Below are 22,538 nucleotides of genomic sequence, written 5' to 3'. Positions count from 1 at the left end.
GGTGTAAATGGAAGGAAAACCTCGCAGTTGCACTATGAATCAAGTGTTACAAGAGGGTGGACAGTAAGATTGAATAGAATATGAATGGAGGTACATTAAAAGGAATGAAAGGGGGCAGTAGCTACAGGCCAAAAAGGATGCTGCAAGTAACCTTAAGTAATGCCTACATTGAGCCACATGAGGTAGACTGATGGCACTATCCCCCTACGGGGTATATACTTTCAAGAATTTTACAATGCATTATTTTATGGAATTTTTCTGAGATTTATGTATGTTTTCATAATTTTCTTCAGCTTTCGTGTGTAATATTTATTTTTGGGTATAATTATTTTATAATGAACACTGTCATGCATTTGCATTTTCAAAAATATTACCAATTACAAGTATATTCATTTATTTCGTTTTTCTTTTGACAAAATTTTAAATGGACACAACTTACAATATTTTACAATACCGTGGTCTCCTGCGAATCGTGGAGGATTTGTACCAGACCCCCGCGAATAGTTGGAACCCCAGAACCCCTATGAAAAAGCTGAAGACGGCCTATTTTGGTAGTTAAAACTCAAGAAAAACCCACTGAAAATTTTTATACCTGGCTTTTTAAAGTTTTATCACAAAAAGTGCATTTATATATATATAAAAAAAAAAAAAAAAAAAAAAAAAAAAAAAAAAAAACAGGAATTTCTGGATATTTCTCATAGAAAACCCCCGCGAATAGGCAAATTTCCTGCGAATAACGGGTAGATATGGTCCAGAGAGAAATATGCGAATGTGAGAGTCCACGAATCCGGAGAACGTGAACACAGGGGACCCACTGTACAAGTAAGTTCTCCCTGGCTGCTCACACAAATAAGTTTGTTTACTTTTATTTGGGGGTGGGGGCTGTGTCATACTTAACACATAGTATAGTAATGAATTACATTATATATTAGAAAAAAAATTATTGTGTTATACCAATATTCTAAGAAATATATCTAATTTACCTAATTTCAGAAACTTTTTAAATGCAAGTATATAGGTAGTTTGCTTATTTTAGGGGAGAGAGAGATTGCGTCATGCCTAACATATACAGGAACTCCCCGGGTTACGACGGGGGTTACATTCTTGAGACGCGTTGTAACCCGAAAATCGTCGTAAGCTGGAACATCATACTTTCAATGCTTTGGGTGTATTCTAAACTATGTAAACTGCATTCATATTGCATTTTTCATAAAAAAAAGACCTTAAAATATTTATTAACTTGCATTTTTGGTGTCATATTTATTGTGCCAGATCAGCACTGTAGGCGTCGGTAACCCTGGAAATAATTTCTGATGAATATAATTGAAAAGCGCTTAACCTCTGAACATCGTAAGCCGAACCCGTCTTAACCCGGGGACTGCCTGTATATAGTAATGAATAATATAACATTCGGAATGCAAATTATTGGCATTTCCCAGGTGTACAGAACAATTAGATATTATATCTGTTTAGCAATTGTTGGCGAATAAAAAAGAACTGGCTCAAAATTTTCCATAACAGCTCAAGTCTGTTAGTGATGTTAATTCTTTATACTTTGATTTTTTTATTTTTTCAAAATATCATGATAAATTAAAACTCATTACCTTTACAATGACAAATTCATTAACATAACATGAAATATAGGGTTACATAGCAAAAAAACAAAAAATAAATAAATAAAAAACTACGGCTAGGAATAGTCATATGGCGTGTGGGGCAGCAAATCTGCCACAGACCAAACCTAACAAGGCAAGTGTCATGAAAGAATTACAATGCATAGACATGCACAGGAGCCCTCTTGTAATGCCATACCACAGACAACCTTAGTGCAAACAAAAAGTTTGTATGCACAAAGTGAAGCACTGCAGGCACAGAAATTGGACACTCATGTACTGGAGCTTTGGGAATATCATAGGCCTGGCATGTCCAGCCAAGATAGCAAGTCAATTACTCTTGTGAAACACAACCCTAGGTCTGTGACACCAACAGTAGACACGAGTGTAACATGATCCTTTTACAACAGATCCTAACAGCATCCCTAAATACTGTAAAAGGTCTGTCGCATGGAAATCCCCGTTTTATATGCATAGTCAATGACCATATACACAAAAACAAGAGGGCAGAGGTAGCACTGACTAAACCACGCATGTCTAGCGAGGCAAAGGTGAAGAAGCATTGCAAATGCATCATGAAGCATGGGTGGAGGTGTTGCAAACACTAGGAGAGCAATCTGCTATAAAGGAGGCAACCAGGACTTGTTTTCCTCCTATGAGGAAGCTCAGTGATCAATTCCAAAGGGAAGCTTCCAAGGGAAGGAAGACCTTGAATGGAAACAACATTGAGCTCCTAGCAGTTACAACACCTGCAGATAAAGCAGTTGATATTGTAAAGGTAGGTGTATGACCACCCAACTCTTGCCTAAGAGGACATGTACCCATACAAGCAGGGAGGTCTTTGGTATTGAGGAGGAAGAGGTGAGCAAATACTTGAAGACTACTTCCTCTACTGAAAACTTTCCTATAGCAGTAAATTCTCCCTTACAACAACAACAGTTCTAAATTTGAAAGGAAAATAAAATCTAAACAATGAGGAACCTCTTCAGAAAAACAGAGGGGCTACTTACAACACCCTTCTCCTTCCAAATTTCAAAACAGGGCACTAGCTCATGAAATTAAGAAAAAACCCAAGTGCAATCTGGCAATCAAGAGAGCACAAAGATGTCCTCACAAGGCAATAGTCGAAAAAAAGTGCTTGGTGACAGTAAGTATTAGTTGGGTATTCCGCCACTAACACTACATAACCACTAGTTAACAACCTTATTTCCCAGTTCAACAACCATCTCCAGTTAATTCTGTAGGTTATACCTATATAATAAATAAGTGATGGTTTGTATTTCCATAGGGCACATAAATAGTTATTTTTTTAAGAGAGATTTACACACACAAACTAAATGGAACATCTACAGACAACATCCTAAGCACTTACTTTAGATTTTGGATGGTCCATTTTTGACTCCTTAGACCCTGTAATAAAATAGAATTATGAGCTTAAAATGTACAATTTACACAAAAACAAAAGAATCATGGTACAAGTTCTATATTGAACTTCAACATTATTTACTTGATAACTGAAGAATTACAATATAAATGTTCTAAGTGCGAGGGAAGCAACATGAACAAATGAGTAGTGCATATTTGATTTTAAAAAAAGCAAACAAACTGATATTGAGTAAATAAATGTTGTATACAAAATATTTAATAGAAATTTTCAATTATACGCATTTAAATTTAATCACAATACGTAGTCATTTCCTTAAATTCTACCACAATCAACATAAAAAACACAGCTACAAGGAAAGTAAATGAATGGAGTGTAAGATCTTTTGACTTTATAGGCATTTTCAAGTCTGAGAAAGCCTTAATGGCAAAAGATCTTGTATGCCATTGTTTCACTTGCCTTTTGGCCATTTCATCTTTTAACATTTTATAGCAGTTATGTACCTCATACTATATGATTAATCATGTGCTTGAACCTATCAGACTTCTGAATCAGAACACCTATCCAAGCACCTTAACACAAACATAAAAACAATAACACTTAAGTCCACAATATAATTTCCTAATCAAATCTATTTTTCCATAAACAAGCCCATTGCCATATGTCAATGTATTCTGCAATACATACACAACCTCAGATGAGAAGTCTCTCTTTCTACTTATCTGTGTTGTATGTATCTAGATCACTCAACATCTCTAATGGTGAAACCAGTCACTCTCAGCATAGTATGAACCAGCTACACCTTCAAGGAGTTGGGAGTAAGGCTAATCTCTCATAGTGTAATGGGTTTGTGTTTGAAAAAATTTACTTCCTTTCTACAAAATAACACGAGCTTCAACACAAACCCACGATCGTACTTTCCTTTGTGTAGCTATTTACATGGGATACAATTGTGGCCATAAAATGCATTGGAAACCTCCGAGCTTCTACAAACACTGGGTTAATGAACTTGGTTGACCAAAGGTTAGTGGGTACAGCAACAGTTTTGAAGCTAGCAAGGGTTTATAATCCAGACCAAGCCTTGTCAGTCAAGCCACAGTTGTACTACAGGGTGTGTGCTCAAGATTATCGAAGGTGGAAATCCTTTACTGTTGTGAAAAGGCACAGTAGTTCATACCCTATTAATACCTATGACAACAGAAAGGGATGCTTCTAGCCAGGTGGGCAACTTTGGAACAAAGGCCAAAAATGACAAATTTCCTAAGACAATTTGTATTTTTCAGAGTTACAAACCTGAGGTCTTAACAATAGGATAATTTCTAGCGCCTAGCTGGATCCGGTTTAATCGCAGATGAAAAGCAAGGAATCTTGTGAGATCTGGCAACGCGCACGTATATCGGGTGAAAAGTGGTCAAGGACCACACACCCACGCTACTGCGTTCAGTCTTTAGTAAGACAGGGGGGCAGCTAGAGGTGGCCAGTACAATGGTAAGACCTCAGGTTTGTAGCTATGAAAAATACAAATGTCTTAGAAAATTTGTCATTTGTTCATACGCGAATAAACCTTCGGTCTTAACAATAGGATAGACTTATACTTGGAGGGAGGTACAGATATCCTAAACAGCTGGGGGCCTCCCAACCAGTCCACCTCCAGAAGAAATATCTACCCGAGAGGGACTGATGCCCATGAGAAGCTAGATACATTGATATCCAACTATTTAGTCATTGAGCAACGTACAATGATATATGGGACGAATCATTGTATAGGGAACTAAAGAGAAACTTTGACTGTCCAATAACAAACCAGTACACCAGGGTTTCTTACCACTCCCTACTCCCCCTTGCCAAGGAGCGGAGTACATGCTACCTAATAGAGGGTTGGTTATTTGCATATCAAGCGACCAAACTATCAGTATGACTACCTTACTCACCTGTATCAGACCAGTCCAGCGAATGATGTGTCTATTCCTTAACACGCCCGAAGGAAGAAGGAAAGGTATAAGAGAAAGAGACCGACCAACTCACTCATTCTCTCATCCACACAATCATCTTAGGTAAAATACAAATGTACCCTGTTAAGGGCAATGAGTTATAAAATCTGTTGGGCAGCCACCAAAGGACCCTGGGAAAATGTGTCCATAGATCTATGGGCAACATCCTTTAGATAGAAGGAGGTGAACATGGACTGGCATAACCAAGTACCAGCACTCAGCACTCCTGTACAGCCAAATTCTTCTTGAAAGCCAGAGAGGGACCAATACCCCTAACGTCATGTGCTCTAGCCTACACAGATTTGGCGGAATCATCAAGAGTCATGTATGCCTGTCTGATGGCTTCCCGTATCCAAAGAGATTGCATTCTTCGACACCTATTTCTTCGTATGCCCCGTGCTAACAAAAAGTCTACGACAGCCTGGCCTAAGGTGCCGTGTCCTTTTAACTGTTTATAGTTCAACATTCCCATTTTGGGAACATGATTTTCCTTTATATTCCTAGCTTCGCATTTTCAAATATAATGGTTTGATCACATTAACTATAATTTTTGACACATAATTAATCATTATATAAGATACAACAAAAAAATATGAACATTTTCCATTTTTTTACTTGTGTTTTCTAAGACTTTTTGAAAATTAGTGACCCGAAATAAACATTTTATTTCAATAAGTAAAAAATCATATTTTATTATTTTATTTATGTCATATATACCTTAAATACTTCTTCTTCCATAATAAATTATATCTATTATGATTTTTTTTTATAATATCATCACTGTAAATATTTTTGCAAGTTGTTCCCAAAATGGGAACGTTGGACACTTGGGTATGCTGGACACCCTATTTACTCGATATCCTAGGTCTACTATCCATGGATGGTAAAAACTTTTACAGGTGAAGTTTTATCATTTTTTATTCATATCATTATCAAAATCATTATTCATCATCATCATCACTATTATTTTCATCATCATCATTATTATTATTTTTGTTGTCGTCGTCATCACATTATGTCATCATTTTTTGTTATATGGGTGTTGTATCATCATCATCATGTTTTTTACAACCACCACCACCACCATCATCATCATTGTGTTGTTGTGGTTGCTGTGGTTGTTGTTTTATTGTTGTTGATGTTGTCGTCACTGTCATCATCATCGTTTGTTATGCTGTTATATCTATTTTTTTATTCGGATCACAATTTTCTTTAGGACTAACTCTGCACTTCATACGCAATTATGGTACACCATACTTCTTAGTGGAAAAACTTGAGGTTCATAAATTATACCCGAGCTGTTTTGATCGAATGCCCTATCGATTCCTATGTGTTGCTGGTGAAATAGTAACTCAATCAAATTCCACTGAAGATATTGATATCTTGATGATATCATTCTACCTCCTCCTACTGGTGACCAGCCTGCTGATAGTGATGAAGAAAATGAAGATGATGTCCTTGATAGAGAAGGCTTGCTTGATGTGGTTAGTGGAGAGCTTGAAGTTAATTGAAAATGAAGAAGAAGAGGTCAAAAACTTCAGAGAAAATGGAAGATGGCGTAAAAGGGATGTTTGAGATATATAAGCTGTTCTTCCCAGATGAGATCATTAGTCATCTGACAGTACAAGCGAATTTGTATGCTCTATTTCATAACGTTATGAACAGGGAAAAGTTCAAATCCACCAAGAAGTATTTTCATGGTGCAGATAACAATAAGGTGGCAAAATAAAAATTGGCAAAGATTTCACCCCTGCTTGATATGCTCTGAGAGAAATGTCAAAAACATGGCAATTTTCATGAATTTCTGAGTATTGATGAATCAGTGATCCCTTATCATGGCCATCACAGTGCTAAGCAGCTCATACAAAATAAACCTGTTAGATTTGGTTATAAGATGTGGATGATGTGCACAGGAAAGAGGGCCCGTACTGGAAAATGGCCCCTTTTACCAAAAAAGGAAATTGAGAAAAAGAGAAGAGGTTCTTTTGACTACAGATCAGATGTGCCAGCTGGAATGATAACAATACTGTTGCAGTTGCCAATAACTACATACTATGGAGTCAGAACCATTCAGAAAATTAATAGATGGGTGAAGAATAAAGGAAAAAGGACGTGTAGCAACATTATCTAATAAGCACGTATGATAAAGGATAGTTTGGGGAAGATATATATGACAAAATGTTGTCAACCTACAGGCCAAGGCTGAGATCAAAGAAATGGTGGTAGAATATATTCTCAGAACTACTGAATCTTTCCATTATAACTAGCTATAGTTCTACTAGCACGTGAATCCTGGCTCTTGCGTAACCCATAAGGATTTCAGGCATAAAGTAGCCCGTACAATACGTAAGATAAATCACTTCCTTGAGCAATGCTCTCAAGGTAAGTGCTATGTGTCTGTAAGAAAAACACACGCCTGAATTGCAAAAAGTGTGATAAAATGATATTGTTATGATACAATAAAGTTTCATACAGACTTACCTGGCAGATATATACTTAGCTATAGACTCCGTCGTCCCCGATAGAAATTCGAATTTCGCGGCACACGCTACAGGTAGGTAGGTCAGGTGATCTACCGGCCTGCCGCTGGGTGGCAGGAATAGGAACTATTACCTTCTAAGGACAGATTTTCTCTTACACCTGTCTCCTGCGGGGAGGCTGGGTGGGCCATAATCGTATATATCTGCCAGGTAAGTATGTATGAAACTTTAGTATCATAACAATATCATTTTCATACATTCAACTTACCTGTCAGATATATACTTAGCAGATCGGCACCCCTCGGTGGAGGGCAAGAGACCGCTATTTACTGATTAGACAGGTAAACAACATACGTTGTAGGTAATAAATAAATAAAACCTTGGTTCCTATGTGTTTCGACGAAGGGTCGACTTCCTAGCTATTGCTAGTAGTCTGCTTCGTCTCAAAAGCCTCAGCGAGAATGTGACCTATGGCTAAGAGTTCTTGTAGATCTGTCAATGGGGTCTTATCCACTTACTTGACAGAATCTAGTGGGCATTTGTCAATGGGGTCTTATCCACTTACATGACAACACACCTATGCCTACTGGCATAATTAAGGAGCACAACACCGATCCCGATCACCTGATCCTAACACGAGGGTTTGTGCTTAATTTGAAAAGAGCTATCCCCAAACTCATTTCAAATAACCCAAAGAAAATAGTATACTTATGTTAAAATGATATTGTTAGTATACAATAAAGTTTTGTACATACTTACCTGGCAGATATATACGTACTTAGCTTAGGTCTCTGACGTCACGACAGAAAATTCAAAACTCGCGGCACACGCTACAGGTAGGTCAGGTGATCTACCTTACCCGCCGCTGGGAGGCGGGTGTAAGAACCAGAACCGGTTTCTTGTCAGGTTATTTTCTTCCACCTGTCTCCTGAGGGGAGGCTGGGCGGGCCATCAATCGTATATATCTGCCAGGTAAGTAGGGTAGAACATCACAGCAGGCCAAGCAGGCCACCTACAATCAATGCAAGCCACCCTCCGAAAAAGTACATTATAACGCGTCCTGACACCCGAGATGGTCATCAGTCGCGACTTGTTGTTGGTGAGAAACGGAGCTAAAGACCTCTACTCTCCTTTCGAAGTAAGTATTTTCTCCAAAGTTAGAAATTAAGGCCAAATTTTAAGATTTAAACAGAGGGTACTGAAAATGGCGCCCACGGCAGTGGAAATCTCACCAAAACGCTTTAGAAATTTTTACTTACAACTAAAAATGTTTCGAAGATTGACGCCATCTCGATGTTTACGGAGTCGCTTGTGTCAACAAACTTTCCATTTCCTGTGATAACTCCGCACACCACTTGTACCCACAGACGCTGGAGCACTTTTATCACAACAATCGAAACACGATTTCTCACCAACAACAAGCCAGGCGTAAACAGCTGTTTGGGTAGAAGATGACGAGAAGCGTGCTCTTAGCTAATTTTTAAATAAGTAGTAAAACATCAATATTTTACATATTTATGATGATTAATTTGAAAATATTCGTTATTGAAAAAGTAACTCGACTCTGACTCAAATTTAAGTAATTATTTTTCTGAATTTTAGAAACGTCTTTCTAAGTTTCTGTATTATGACGTCCCGACTATCGTTGACTTTCGTACCTATTGTAAATAATTGCTATACTCAACTGTCATTGCAGAACAGTTTACCAGTTATTCATGCAGATTGTTATCAGCTATACATGTAATTGTTATAATCGTAATGCGCATATATATCTTTATTATTTACTTTTTGGATATATGAAGATGTTTTACTGCTGGATTATCGCCGTAGTGTGACGCAATCGTTTTCGGTCCATGGGCCTCTGTCTGTTTTTGCACCATAAGAAATTATGGGGCCGAATTTGCAATGACCAGAAAGTCGTTAAAAGAGGAAAGTTAGCATTGAGGGGCATATGTTTTGACTGAGAAAAATACAAATTTATTCAATAGCTAGCTTGTAAAAAATACTTGGTTATAAAACAAAACTTGATTGACAACTAAGCAGCATGTCTACTATGGGTTCAGAGACAGTGCAAGCACGTTTTTGGGCAATACCTATTTCTGTAACGAACACTCTTAACAGAACGAGATTTTGCTATAGTGCATTACACCCAGTGCCGTAATTTATAAAGGGTATCGTGAATCACTAATCGTAAAGAATAACGACACTTGTCCTTGTACCAAGAGACAAAAACTCCATTATGCAGAAATGGATACGAACACGAGTATAAAGCTCCACCTACCCTCTAACCCCACCCCCCCCCCTCCACCGCCATCCCTTTTCTTCTTCGTTGCCTCCGCCTTCTCTCTCTCTCTCTCTCTCTCTCTCTGTTGCCATTCGGTGGGTATAAGATACTACACAAAACGTTGAAATATGTTATTTTCATGATAAAATAAATTTTTGAACATACTCACCTGGTAGTTATATATATAGCTTACGTCCCTGACGTCACGGCAGAATTTCAAAACTCGCGGCATCGCCGATTGGGTAGCAGGTGCACCACCTGTGCGCCCTCTACCAGGTACGTAGCACCATACCAACTATTCCTCAAGATTCCATGCCATAGTTTCTAGAGGGGAGGAGGGTGGGAATTTAATTATATATACTACCAGGTGAGTATGTTCAAAAAAATTTATTTTATCATGAAAATAACATTTTCAAACATCTAACTCACCTGGTAGTTATATATATAGCTGATTAACACCTTTGGTGGAGGGTCAGAAACAGCTATCATCGTTGGAATTGACATAAGTGTTAATAAAAACAAACTTACGGGTTCGTACCTGTTTAAGGAAGCTGACTTTAATGATATCCTGTCTCATTGTGTCTGCTTTCATTATGAGGTCCAGCGATCCACCCAGGGGGCTGAAGACCTCTTGGAGACTGTCAACCGTCAAACCTCTATGTGACTAGACTCCCTACAATACTCTTGTTCCGGGCACTACTAAGGAACAAGTTGATCACCTGACTAAAGATCAATGATTGTGGAAGACTGCATCCAGTCTCCACAAACAACCATAACTTTTCAATAGTTCCAAGAGAAGAAAAAGAGTATTGGATTATGGGTTTTAAGGGGTAGACCCTTTTCCCACTACTGAAAGAGCTGCTACAAACGGACCAGTGTGTAGCAGTCTTCATACAAAGTTTGCACTTGCGTAAGATAGTGCGACGCAAAAACTGACTTGCTCTCCAGAATGTTGCGTCCAGGATATTCTGAAGAGATCTATTTTGTTTAAATGCTACGAGGTGCTACAAGCTAACCTCGTGAGTCTTACTTTAAGTACTTCATATCTGCTTCAGTACATGCTGAATGCGCTTCCCTAATTAATTGCCTTATAAAAAAGGATAGCGCATTCTTCGACATTTGCAGAGAGGGTTTCTTGACCGAACACCAAAAGCAAAGCCCTTCTGAAGTGCCACGTATTTGTCTCGTTCTCTCCAAGTAATGCCTCAGAGACCTTACCGGACAAAGAACTCTCTCTACTTCCTCACCCGTGAGATCCGAGAGGTTCGGAATTTCGAATGAACTTGGGCCAGGGTTGAGAGGGGCGTTCGTTTTTGGCTAGGAATCCCAACTGTAGCGAGCAGATGGCTTTGCCCTGTCCTGAAACCTACAGTTTTTGCTGAAGGCATGGATTTCGCTGACCTCTTTGCTGTTGCTAGGCTAATCAGGGAAGAGAGTTTTCATGGTGAGGTCCTTAAGGGATGTTTCCTGTAAGGGTTCGAACTGTCACTCATGAGAAACTTGAGGACTACATCCAAATTCCAAGATGTTGAGGATTGTATTCTTTCCTTAGTTTGTCTCGAAGGATCTAAGAAGATCTTGTAGATCCTTATTATCAGATAGATTAAGGTTTCTATGCCTGAAGACAGCTGCTAGCATGCTCCTATAACCCTTGATAGTAGAAGCAGAAAAGTTACGTCTCTTCTTGAGGTATAGCAGAAAATCTGCTATCTGAGTAACAGAGGTACTGGAAGAGGAAATAGAGTTGTCCCTGCACCATCCTCTAAAAGTCTCCCACTTCGATTGGTATAACCTTAATGGTTTGAAGACCTCCTTGCTCTTGCAATTGCACTCGCTCGCCTCCTCGAAAATCCTCTAGCTCTTGTGAGTTTTTTCGATAGTCTGAAGGCAGTTAGCTAGAAGAGCTTGGAGGTTTTGGTGATACTTTCCAGTGGGGCTGTTTGAGTAGATCTACTCTTAACGGAAGGCTTCTTGGGGTGTCCACCATCCATTCCAGTACCTCTGTGAACCATTCTCTTGTCGGCCAGAAGGGTGCCACTAGAGTCATCCTGGTTCCTTCGTGAGCCACAAACTTTTGTAACACTCTGTACCACTTTGAATGGGGAAAAGGCGTACACGTCTAGATGCCCTGTCAATTCTGAAGGAACGCATCTATGTGGATTGCTTCTGGGGTCTGGGACTGGAGAACAGTAAGTCTCCATCCGTCTTGTCTGCGCTGTTGCAAAGAGATCTATGCAAAGGGCGCCCCCAGATTCGCCATAGACTCTTGCAAACTTCCTGATGGAGAGTCCATTCTGTTGTCAAGACTTGATGTTTTCTGCTCAGGATGTCTGCTCTCACATTCTTTTCTCCCTGAATGAAGCGTGTTACCAGAATCACGTTTTTTTCCTTTTGTCCAGAGGAGCAGTTCTCTTGCTCGCTCTGTATAGAGAGACTGAGTGAGTCCCGCCTTGTTTGCTGATGTAGGCCAACCGCCGTTGTGTTGTCGGAGTTGACCTGTACCACTTTGTTCCGGACTACGCTCTCTAATTCCTTGAGAGCTAGGAAAAACTGCAGTCAATTCTTTCAGATTGATGTGGAACTTACTTGCTCCTTGTTCCAGAAGCCCGAGACTTCTAACTTCCCCAGTGTTGCTCCCCAGCCCGAAAAGGTCCGAGATGGCGTCGGAAAACAACACTAGGTCTGGGTTCCTCTGCTCTAGGAGAGAGGCCTTCCTGGAGCTTGACTGGGATCGTTCCACCACTGTAGATAGTGGTTTCATGTCGTTCGAAACAGGAATACACATTGACTCTAGTGTCTTCTTCTTGTCCAATGCTGATTTAGATGAAACTGCAGAGGGCGTAGGTTCAGTCTTCCCAAGGAGACAAACTGTTCTAGCGAGGAAAAGGTCCCCAGCAGACTCATCCATTCCCTCGCAGAGCACTTCTGTTTCTTTAGGAAGTTTCTTATTTTCTCTAAAGCTTGTTGCCGTTCTCAATGTGGACGGAAAAGCCCGAAAAACTGACTCTGAATCCTCATCCCAAGTACAAGATTTCCTGGGATGGATCAGTTGGGATTTCTGGTGGTTTATCAGAAGGCCTAGGTCTTCTGATAATCGAATTGTTTTCTGAAGATTCTCCAGACAGTTGGCGTAGGAATGGGCTCTGAGGAGCCAATCGTCCAGATGAGGCTCTGATGCGTTTCTTGTGTAGCATTGCTGCTACGTTGCTCATAAGTTTTGTGAAAATTTGAGGTGCGGTATTTAGACCGAAACAAAGAGCTCGGAATTGAAATGTTTCTGTCTTGTAAACAAATCTTAGGTACTTTCTGGAGTTTGGGTGGATCGGGACGTGAAAATAAGCATCCTGGAGATCCAACGAAACCATCCAGTCGTCTCGTCTGACTGTAGCAAAGAACTGATTTCGTTGTCTCCATAGTGAATTTTGTTTTCTTCACGAAAAAATTCAGGGAACTCACGTCCAAAATCGGTCTCCATCCGCCCGAGTTCTTGGGGACCAGGAATAATCGATTGTAAAAAACCCCGGAGACTCCAGGTTCTGAAACACTCTTTCTATTGCTTCCTTCTGAATTAGCATAGAAACCTCTTGTTGTATCGCTAGAGTCTTGGACTCCTCTCTGTACTTGGCTGACAGATCGATCGGTCTTTCTGCTAAGGGGGGTTTTTTTCCAGAAAGGGATCTTGTATCCTTCTTTGAGAAGCTGAATAGACCAAGGATCTGCTCCCTTTTTCTTCCATCCCCATGTTTGCCAGAAATTTTGGAATTCTGGCTCCTACCACTGTCTGAAGAAGAACTTTGTCAGACTTTATTACTTCTCCTCTGAAGCCTCTTTTCTTGGAGTTTTTTGTAATAGGTCTTGCATTCCCTCTCCTGAGGGATCTACTCTCGAAAGGGCCGAGAACTACGTGGTAGAGGAGTGGTTTCTTTAAGTTTCTGTCCTGCAAAACTTGACGGAACAACCTCTCCTTGCTGCTTTAGTCATCAGATCTTGTGTCGCGTTTGAGTCAGAGCTGAGGATACTTCTTTTACCAAACTATGCGGAAAAAGATGAGTCGAAAGGGGGGCGCGAAAAGCAGTTCCGCTCTCTGAGTGAGCGTTACTCCACTCGAAAGAAAAGAACAAAATTGGGCCCTTTTCTTCAACGATTCCAGCTGAGAAAAGGGCTGCTAGCTCGTTCGACCCGTCTCGAAGCGCTTTGTCAATGCATGACATAAGGTGAACGAGTTCTTCCGTTTTGGTAGACTTCAAGTTTTCATTTTCTTTCCCAACGAACCCAGAGTCCAGTCTAGGAAGTTAAAGACTTCGAAGGCTCTAAAAATCCCTTTGAGGAGGTGGTCCTTTCAGAGGAAGACCAAAACACTTTCGTCTTCCCCATGGCCGTCCGACGAGAGAGTCCACAAGACTAGAGAAGTCCCCATGGGAAGAAGCTGAAACTCCCAAACCTAGGACTTCTCCAGTGTCGTACAGATGCTGGATCTGGAAGCTAATCTGGCCGGAGGAAATGAGAAAGTTGTTTTGTTTTTTCCCTGGTCTTTTCTTAGAGTCCATCCATTCCTTCATTAATTTCAAGGCTCTTTTCGAAGAGCGCGATAATACCATCTTCGTAAAGTCGGATTCTTTAGAAGCCTTCCCTAAAGTGAACTCTGAGGTGGACGAACGGAGGGGCAGCTGGCACAAAACTTTCTGGAAAAAGTTTCCGCAAAAACTTTCATAAGCCTTTTAAGATCTGCTGAAGGTTGTAGATCTGTTTGATATTCTTCCTCGGAAACGACTTGCACTCTGATCAAAAGGAGAATGGGGGATGTGCCTTCATTCCATTTCTTCTGATTGAGACACAACTGATGTAGCGATGTCATGTTGCGTTTGTGCATCTGCTGTCCAGTTTCTTGATGCCTGGAGTCTTGTCGTCCAGTACCTTGATGCCTGGTGTCCTGGCATCCTGTCTCATGACGATTTTCGTCCTGGCGTCTTGCTTCAAGACGTTTTCGTCCTGGCGTCTTGCTTCAAGACGTTTTTCGTCCTTGCGTCTTGCTTCAAGACGTTTTTCGTCCTGGCGTCTTGCTTCAAGACGTTTTTTCGTCCTGGTGTCTTCCTTCAAGACTTCTTTCGTCCTGGCGTCTTGCTTCAAGACGATTATCGTCCTGCGTCTTGCTTCAAGATGTTTTTCATCCTGGCGTCTTGTTTCAAGACGTTTTTCGTCCTGTCGTCGTGCTTTAAAACGTTTTTTCGTCCTGGCGTTTAACAGTAAGAGTAGCAGGTTGATATGACTGCATAAGAGAGGAGAGTTTCTGCTTAAAATCTTGCAGTACGGAAAACTGTGGAGCTTCTTGCTGCTGGGAACAGACTAGAGAAGTTGCAAAGTCAATCTCTCTCTCTTCATTCTGTTTCGTCTTGAGATGAAAGGCCTGAAGAACGCCATCCGAAGGAGGAGCAGGAGCATGCAACTGAAGGCATCCAACGTCCGATGCTTCCTTTACTCCTACCAAAGACGACGGCGCCTGTGCGGTATCTTACGTCTTATATTGGTAGGAGAGCAAACATCGGAGACGAAAGGGGGAAAGGGAAGCGAACAGGAGTTGTAGCACGCACCGAAAGTCTCCCTTCGTCCGATCCTTCCTTACTTCCTGCCAAAGACGACGGCCGCTTGTGCGACATCATGCGTCTTGATTTGGCAGGAGAGCAAGCATCGGAATCGAAAGAGAAACGATCCGGAGTTGCAGTTTGCACCGAAGGTTTCCCACCTTTTCAATATTTCCTTGCCTCCTACAAAGACGATGGTGCCTGTGCGACGTCTTACGTCTTAATTTGGTAGGAGAGCAAATATCGGAACCTGAAGGGAAGCGCTCGGGGCTGCTCCAATGACTACATCCTGGACGCTCTTGACGTATATCGTCCTGGCGTCCAGTATCAAGACGCTCGGCGTCCTGGGATTTCCTTTTAATGGGGTCCTGGATTTAGAAGTCTGACGCCAGCCCCCCCCCGTCTGGGTACTGCGTCAGTCAGAAGACGAAGAAAACACTTTAACCTCGCCTTTTCCTATAGCGAGGGTGAGCGTCCCTGGGGATCGTCTACAGGTACGCTCGAGGGGACGACCGCTCGGGAGCTAAAACCTCTCGCCCAACCCTTCGTCCGGTCGACTTTCTTCTCACAGGGGTTTGGTGAGCTTGGAAGAGGTCTTAGGACTAGGAGCACGACAAGTCCGAGCAGGGCCGCACCCTCCACTGCACTTGCACTAATTTCACTATTCACTTTATTCCCAATATCTCTCATATTAGACCATAATTTATCCCTGTCTTGTGCCAGGGATTCTACCCGTTGACCAAGGGCTTGAATGGCCGTCATCATGTCCTGTAATGATGGACTTTTACCTGTTTCTGAAACTGGATTTGGTAATGATACAACAGGAGGAGGATCAATAGGATTATCGAGGGATAGAGAACTATCTATTCCTTGACTGTCTATGGAGGAGCGAGACAAGGTCTTCTTCGCTCTCCTTATCCTATCCTTCTCTAATTTACGCACATAGCGGTAATATTCAATCCATTCAGTCTCAGGCAAGCCCACACATTCATCACATCTATCACCTATCTCACAAACTTTTCCTCTGCATTTACTACAAATAGAATGAGGATCTAAAGAGGAATTTAGCAAGTCTAGTCTTGCAACCTTTCACACACATTCTCAAACTTGAAGCAGAATCAGACATGATGAAAATCAAAACAGAGATCAAAAACAAGCAAAGGTCAAACCAACAATATCGAAACGAAATCAAAATCCAATCAAGCGAAAGCCAAAAGCCAAAGTGTACTTCACCAAATAATACTGCAAAAGACACGGGCTATAACGAGCGAAGTTCCAACGATGTCACCGTAGCGGCGGCAGGGAAGATCTGAGGAATAGTTGGTATGGTGCTACGTACCTGGTAGAGGGCGCACAGGTGGTGCACCTGACTACCCAATCGGCGATTGCCGCGAGTTTGAAATTCTGCCGTGACGTCAGGGACGTAAGCTATATATATAACTACAGGTGAGTTAGATGTTTGAAATGGTGAAATTTAGGCTATGTATTGGAAGTATATATACTAAATATTAAAGCAATTTTATCATTATTGCATTACTATGACAACTAGAATTCATGGAAAACAGTTTATAACCTGTTAAGCGTCACCCACGTAATAATACGTTTACCGCGATCTACTCGGTAGCGCCTTCAACGGGATATTACGTTCAAGACTTTAACTGTGCTTGTCAAGCCGTCAGCCCCGTAATAATACGTTTACTCGTATAGAAAGTGTAGGAAACATCATTGGTAACACTCTCAGAACATGGGAAAACTTATTTCCAGCCTGGCAACTCTTTCCTGGTGGTCGCTTATGCTAGAAAACTGCCTGTCCCTGTTGGTTTTCTTTCAATACGCTTCGGGCGTTTACGAGAAAAATTGGATTTCGCGTCTTTCACAAATGAAATTTTGGGGGGGGGGGGGGGGGGGTTTCCCAAAGAGGAGGCATATTCTTCAGGTGAGATCAATCAAATACTAGATGAGGAGTGTGATATTGATAACCTATTTGATGATGAGAGCTCTAGTCTGAATCCTCCAGTGAGATACAAACTTTTCTTCCAATTGCTGAGTGAAAGATGAACTTTTCTTTGCCGAGTGACTGGACTCGAGAGAGAGAGAGAGAGAGAGGAGAGAGAGAAAGAGAGAGAGAGAGAGATGAGAGAGGAGAGAGAGAATTTACCTACAGTTAATTACAGCATGAATAACAAGCATAAAAATCAATAATATTGAACTTTGAAAAAAACTATCATCAGTGCTATGATCGCTGATACAAAAAAAGCGTGACGGCACTTAGCAGCGAGCTCATCAGGAGCGGACGCTTAACTGGATAATAATGGAACGGCGTATGTGTGAAGCCTCCACTAATGGTGGCAACGATGATTTTGCCATTCTTAGCATGCAAACATTTAAAGCATGCAAACATTAAAGGTTACATTTATTTCTGGCATACGCTTATTAAAGAAATTCAAAATACTAATAAAGACTGAAATCAATGAAAAGTGCTAGCAAAACAAAAAAGCAAAAAAAAAAAAACAAAAAAAAAAAAAAAAAAAAAAAAACGTAGTCGTTCCTCTGCACTTTTTCCGTATTCGTTCCTCTATGGTTTTCGGCAGCCAGATGTACGAAAACGTTAGAAACATTTGATTTTATCTTACTTTAGGTAGAAATATCTGTAATTTTTTCGGGGTAATTTGGTTGCAAAAAAGGGATATATACATGATTAAATCAAAATTTTTAAATAACAAAGTAAATTTAAACTAAATAACGAGTAAAAGTAAACAGTTTAGGGAATAAAAACTTTTGCAGTTCGTCGTGTCGTCGTCTGCTGTTCGAAATTGTGTTTATGGGCGCGCGCGCTTAGAAACCAGGAACAGCAAACGGGTTTTAAAGTGGCAACTGTGGAATGAACCGAGACCCCAAAATGTGTAATAATAATCAATCAAGCACTGTGGAGTTTCAGTTGTGATGGCAGTAAGGATAAAAACCGCCGATTACAAGGTAAGAATGAATTCAGTTCCAACCATAAACCCCGGGAATAATACAAGTTTCATACTTTCACTAATATAGGCAAAAAAACAAATGTTGTTTTATTGTGCTGATTTACAACTGCAATCTTGAGTAAGATCAATAAACGTTACATACATACGCTAACATTGTTCAAATGAGTGCTGGGAAGGCTGGGGAAAGATGGTGGCCGTCACTGATGAGAAACCGTCCATGCAAAACGTAGCCGCCATATTGGATTTCAAACTGCCTTGAAAACATATTTTACGAAGAGCTCACATGCTTATTTTAGTTCTATGTCTTTGGGGCATATATCACAATATGTTGACGAAACTTCAGTCTTTTAAATTGGTATGCTTAGAGTTGCAATTGTATTCATGTTTCACCAATTAAATATCGAGTGAATAAGACCCGTCTACCGTGATGAGGGTTGGACCTGTCGTGATGTTTCCCCTATGTACAAAACTTGTTATTGTATACTAACAATATCCATTTTTGTACATGAACTTCCCTGCCAGATATATACTTAGCTGATTGACACCTGGTGGAGGGAAAGAGACACATACTTACTTAGAAAGTGGGGACAACAACATGTTAAAGGAATACATTAATATAAACCTCTGGTTCTTACCTGATTTAGGCAAAGAAGAATTGATAGTTACTATCTATTAGTCTGTGTTGCCTAAAGAGTCTCAGCGAGGGCGTGACCTATGGCTGAAGGAATATCTGGGTCTACCAATGGGAACTGAGTCCACTTACTTGGCAGAATCCTAAGCAGGATATGGTCAATGGGGATCACGCTTACATGCCAGAGCCTATCACTACCAATTGCAAGGAGCCTCAAGCACAACCGATCACCTAACCAAATACTAACATTAGTATACGAAAGAAGGAGCTGCCTCTGCAACCTCCCTCGTACAACCAAAAAACTCAACTTAAAACTCAACAGGGAAAAAGGATTAAAAAGGATGTGTTTCAGCTCCTTGCCCCAGCACTGAATCTGCCGATACGTAAGGGCGGCCTAGCCCAAAACACTTATCATACGTAATCGATACGTCCCTTAGGTTAGTGATTAGAGAAGACTGATTCACACCTCCAAAAAGTGGCCTTCATAAGGTTTTGTAATGACAAATTCTTCTTGAAAGCCAAAGACATCGCGATGGCCCGTACTTCGTGCGCCTTGACTTTCAGAAGGTTAAACTGTTGCTGATTGCAAGAAGTGTGTGCTTCTCTAATAATATTCCTGATAAAGAATGAGAGTGCATTTTTAGATAAGGGCCTACTGGGGTCCCTTACAGAGCACCAGAGATTGCTCTCATTAGCAGCAAGTCTTTTTCTTCCTCTGAAGATAATATTTCAGGCTTCTCACCGGGCAAGAGATCTCTCCTCTTCTGTCCCAACTAAGGAGGATAAGCTTTTTGATTTCGAAGCTCCTGGGCCACGGCGAAGAAGGGTTTTCATTCTTGGCTAGGAAAGCCGGAAGAAAAGAGCAAACCGCGGAGCCTCCTTGGAAACCTACCTCACCTTCTAGAGCCTGCAGCTCGCTGACCCTCTTCGCTGACGCTAACGCACAGAGAAAAAGAGTCTTCATCGAAAGGTCTCTGAACGAAGCAGCATGGGGAGGTTCGAACCTTGAGGACCTCAGGAAGAGCAGCACGACCATCAAGATTCCAGCTAGGCACTAAGGAGGAGGTTCTTTAACCGTTTCAAACGATCTGATTAAATCATGGAGGTCCTTGTCCTCAGATGTTTAATCCTCTATGACGAAAAACTGAGGAAAGCATGCTCCTGTATCCCTTGATGGTGGAGACAACCAACCGCATTTTTCCATCAGGAAGATAAGGAAATCTGCAATCTGAGTCACAGAGGTACTGGAGGAGGAAACTTTATGAGTCCTGCACCAGCATCGAAAAACATCCCCACTCACGACTGGTAGACTCTAGATGTGGAAGGTCTACGTGCATTGGCAATAGCCCTTGCAGACTTTTGCCGAAAAGCCCTTAGCTCTGACGAGACTCTTGATAGTCTGAATCCAGTCAGACTGAGAGCGGGGAGTTTTGTGAAACCTGTCGAAGTGGGGCTGTTTGAGCAGATCGACTCTTAGAGGTAGGGATCTTGGGACATCCACCAGCCATTCCAGTACCTCTGTGAACCAGTCGTGGGCGGGCCAGAACGGAGCTATCAACGTCATCCTTGTTTCCCTCTGACGCTGCGAATTTCCTTAACGTTTCCCCTATAATCTTGAAAGGCGGGAACGGCGTAAAGATCCAGATTCCTCCAATCCATCAGGAATGCATCTATTGCCACTGCTCTTGGGTCTGCAATAGGGGAGCAGTATAGATCTATCCGCGCATTCCTGGAGGTCGCAAATAGATCGAGATGGGGCCTGCCCCACGTCCTCCACAGCTCCTGGCATACGTCCGCGTGCAGAGTCCACTCTGAGGGAAGGACTTGATTCCTTCTGCTTAGCAGATCCGCTCTGACATTTCTTTCTCCCTGTACGAACCTGGTGAGAAGCCTTATGTTCCTTCCTCTGACCACAAGGAGCGATATCGCTGTCCTCGTACAGGGAGAGAGTGAGTCCCCCCCGTCGTTTCCGAACGTAAGCCAGGGCTGTAGTGTTGTCGGAGTTGATCTGAACATATTTCCCTTTTTACGAGGGGTTCGAAGGTCTTGAGAGCTAACCAAATCGCTGTTAGCTCCTTCTTGTTGATGTGCCAGGACACCTGATCCCCCATCCAGGTGCCTGACACTTCTCTCGACCCGAGAGTAGCTCCCCAACCTTTGTCCGAAGCGTCTGCATACAACACTAGGTTGGGGTTCCGAACCTGCAAGGAAAGGCCTTCCTTGAACAATAGAGGGTCTAGCCACCAACGTAGATCCTCCTTTATCTCTTGCGAAATCTTGAACGCAAAGTCCAGACCTTGAGATTTCCGATCCCAGTTCCTCGTCAGGAAGAACTGTAGGGGTCTGAGGTGCAACCTTCTAGAGAAACGAATTGCTCCAGCGAGGAGAGTGTCCCAACAGACTCATCCACTCCCTCGCTGTGCATACATCTTTCTCTAGAAAGATTGCTACCTTCTCCAAACCTCGGGTTATCCTCTCTGGGGACGGATACGCCCGAAAAACCTGAGAAGCCATCAGAATCCCCAGATAGATACGCTCTTGACTGGGGATTAGCTGTGACTTCTCGAAATTCACTAGCAAACCCAGAGAAGCTGCTAGATCCAACGTCACTCGTAAGTCCTCCAGACATTTCTCCTTGGATTTGGCCCTGATAAGCCAATCGTCCAAGTAGAGGGAAATCCTCACTCCCTCGAGATGAAGCCACTGGGCAACATTCTTCATCAGTCCTGTGAATACTTGGGGGGCCGTGGAAACAAAGGCCGAAGCATAGGGCCCTGAACTGAAAAACGTTCCCTCCCCACATGAATCTGAGATATTTGCGAGAAGAAGGATGGATCGGCACATGGAAGTAAGCGTCCTGAAGGTCCAGCGACACATCCAGTCCCAGTCCCCGGGACGAAGAGCTGCTAAGACTCGATGACGTCGTCTCCATAGCGAACTTCCTCTTCTTCACAAAGACATTCAGGGCGCTTACGTCCAGAACCGGTCTCCATCCTCCTGAGTTCTTGGGAACTAGGAACAGACGGTTGTAGAACCCCGCTGAAAGAGGGTCCTGAACCATCTCTATTGCCTCTTTCTCTAACATCAGCTCTACCGCTAGAGCGAGGGCTTGATTCATTAGTGGGGGTCTTTGTATTTGGCCACCAGTGCCCTTGGAGTGGTGGTCAAGGGTGGTCTCGAAATAAAGGGAATGAGGTATCCCCTCTTGATGATCGCGAGGACCAGTTGTCCGCCCCCTTTCGTGCCCAGACATCTGCAAAGTTCAGAAGTCTGGCACCCACAGTTGTCTGGAGGACACCCGAACTATTTCTTGGCCCTAATAGACCGGGAGAAGGTCCTTCCTCTTCTAGGTGGTCTCGAACCTCTGGAGGAAGCAGAGCGAGACGAAGGTCCTCCTCGAAAGGGTTCTTGCCTACTTGAGCCTCTTTCTTCGTCTTCTGCTGAAACGAAGGTTTTCGGAATTCTAGCCGAGCGAGCTAGCATATCCTGCGTCGCTTTTGCTGATAACGAGCTGGAGATATCGTTAATAGTCTTCTTGGGAAGAGTTGCGGGGAAGAAAGCTGTGAATACAGCAAGGAAGCTCTCTGTGCGTGAGAAA

The 22,538-nt window shown here is 42.0% G+C and overlaps 1 protein-coding gene across 1 annotated transcript in view; it reads right to left on the bottom strand.

Annotated features, from left to right (window-relative positions):
• The window catches only part of LOC135211164 (ran-binding protein 3-like), a 246,408-nt gene that overhangs the window by 209,116 nt on the left and 14,754 nt on the right, over positions 1-22,538 (bottom strand). The window contains exon 2 of the mRNA XM_064244352.1: positions 2,986-3,023. Coding sequence (XP_064100422.1) covers positions 2,986-3,023 — 38 coding nt within the window. The remainder of the gene's footprint in view (positions 1-2,985; positions 3,024-22,538) is intronic.

This window comes from Macrobrachium nipponense, chromosome 4 (genome assembly GCF_015104395.2).
Source record: "Macrobrachium nipponense isolate FS-2020 chromosome 4, ASM1510439v2, whole genome shotgun sequence".
NCBI classification, from domain to species: Eukaryota; Metazoa; Arthropoda; class Malacostraca; order Decapoda; family Palaemonidae; genus Macrobrachium; species Macrobrachium nipponense.
Note: the sequence above shows the minus strand (reverse complement) of the source record. Positions and strands in the feature narration are given on the sequence as shown.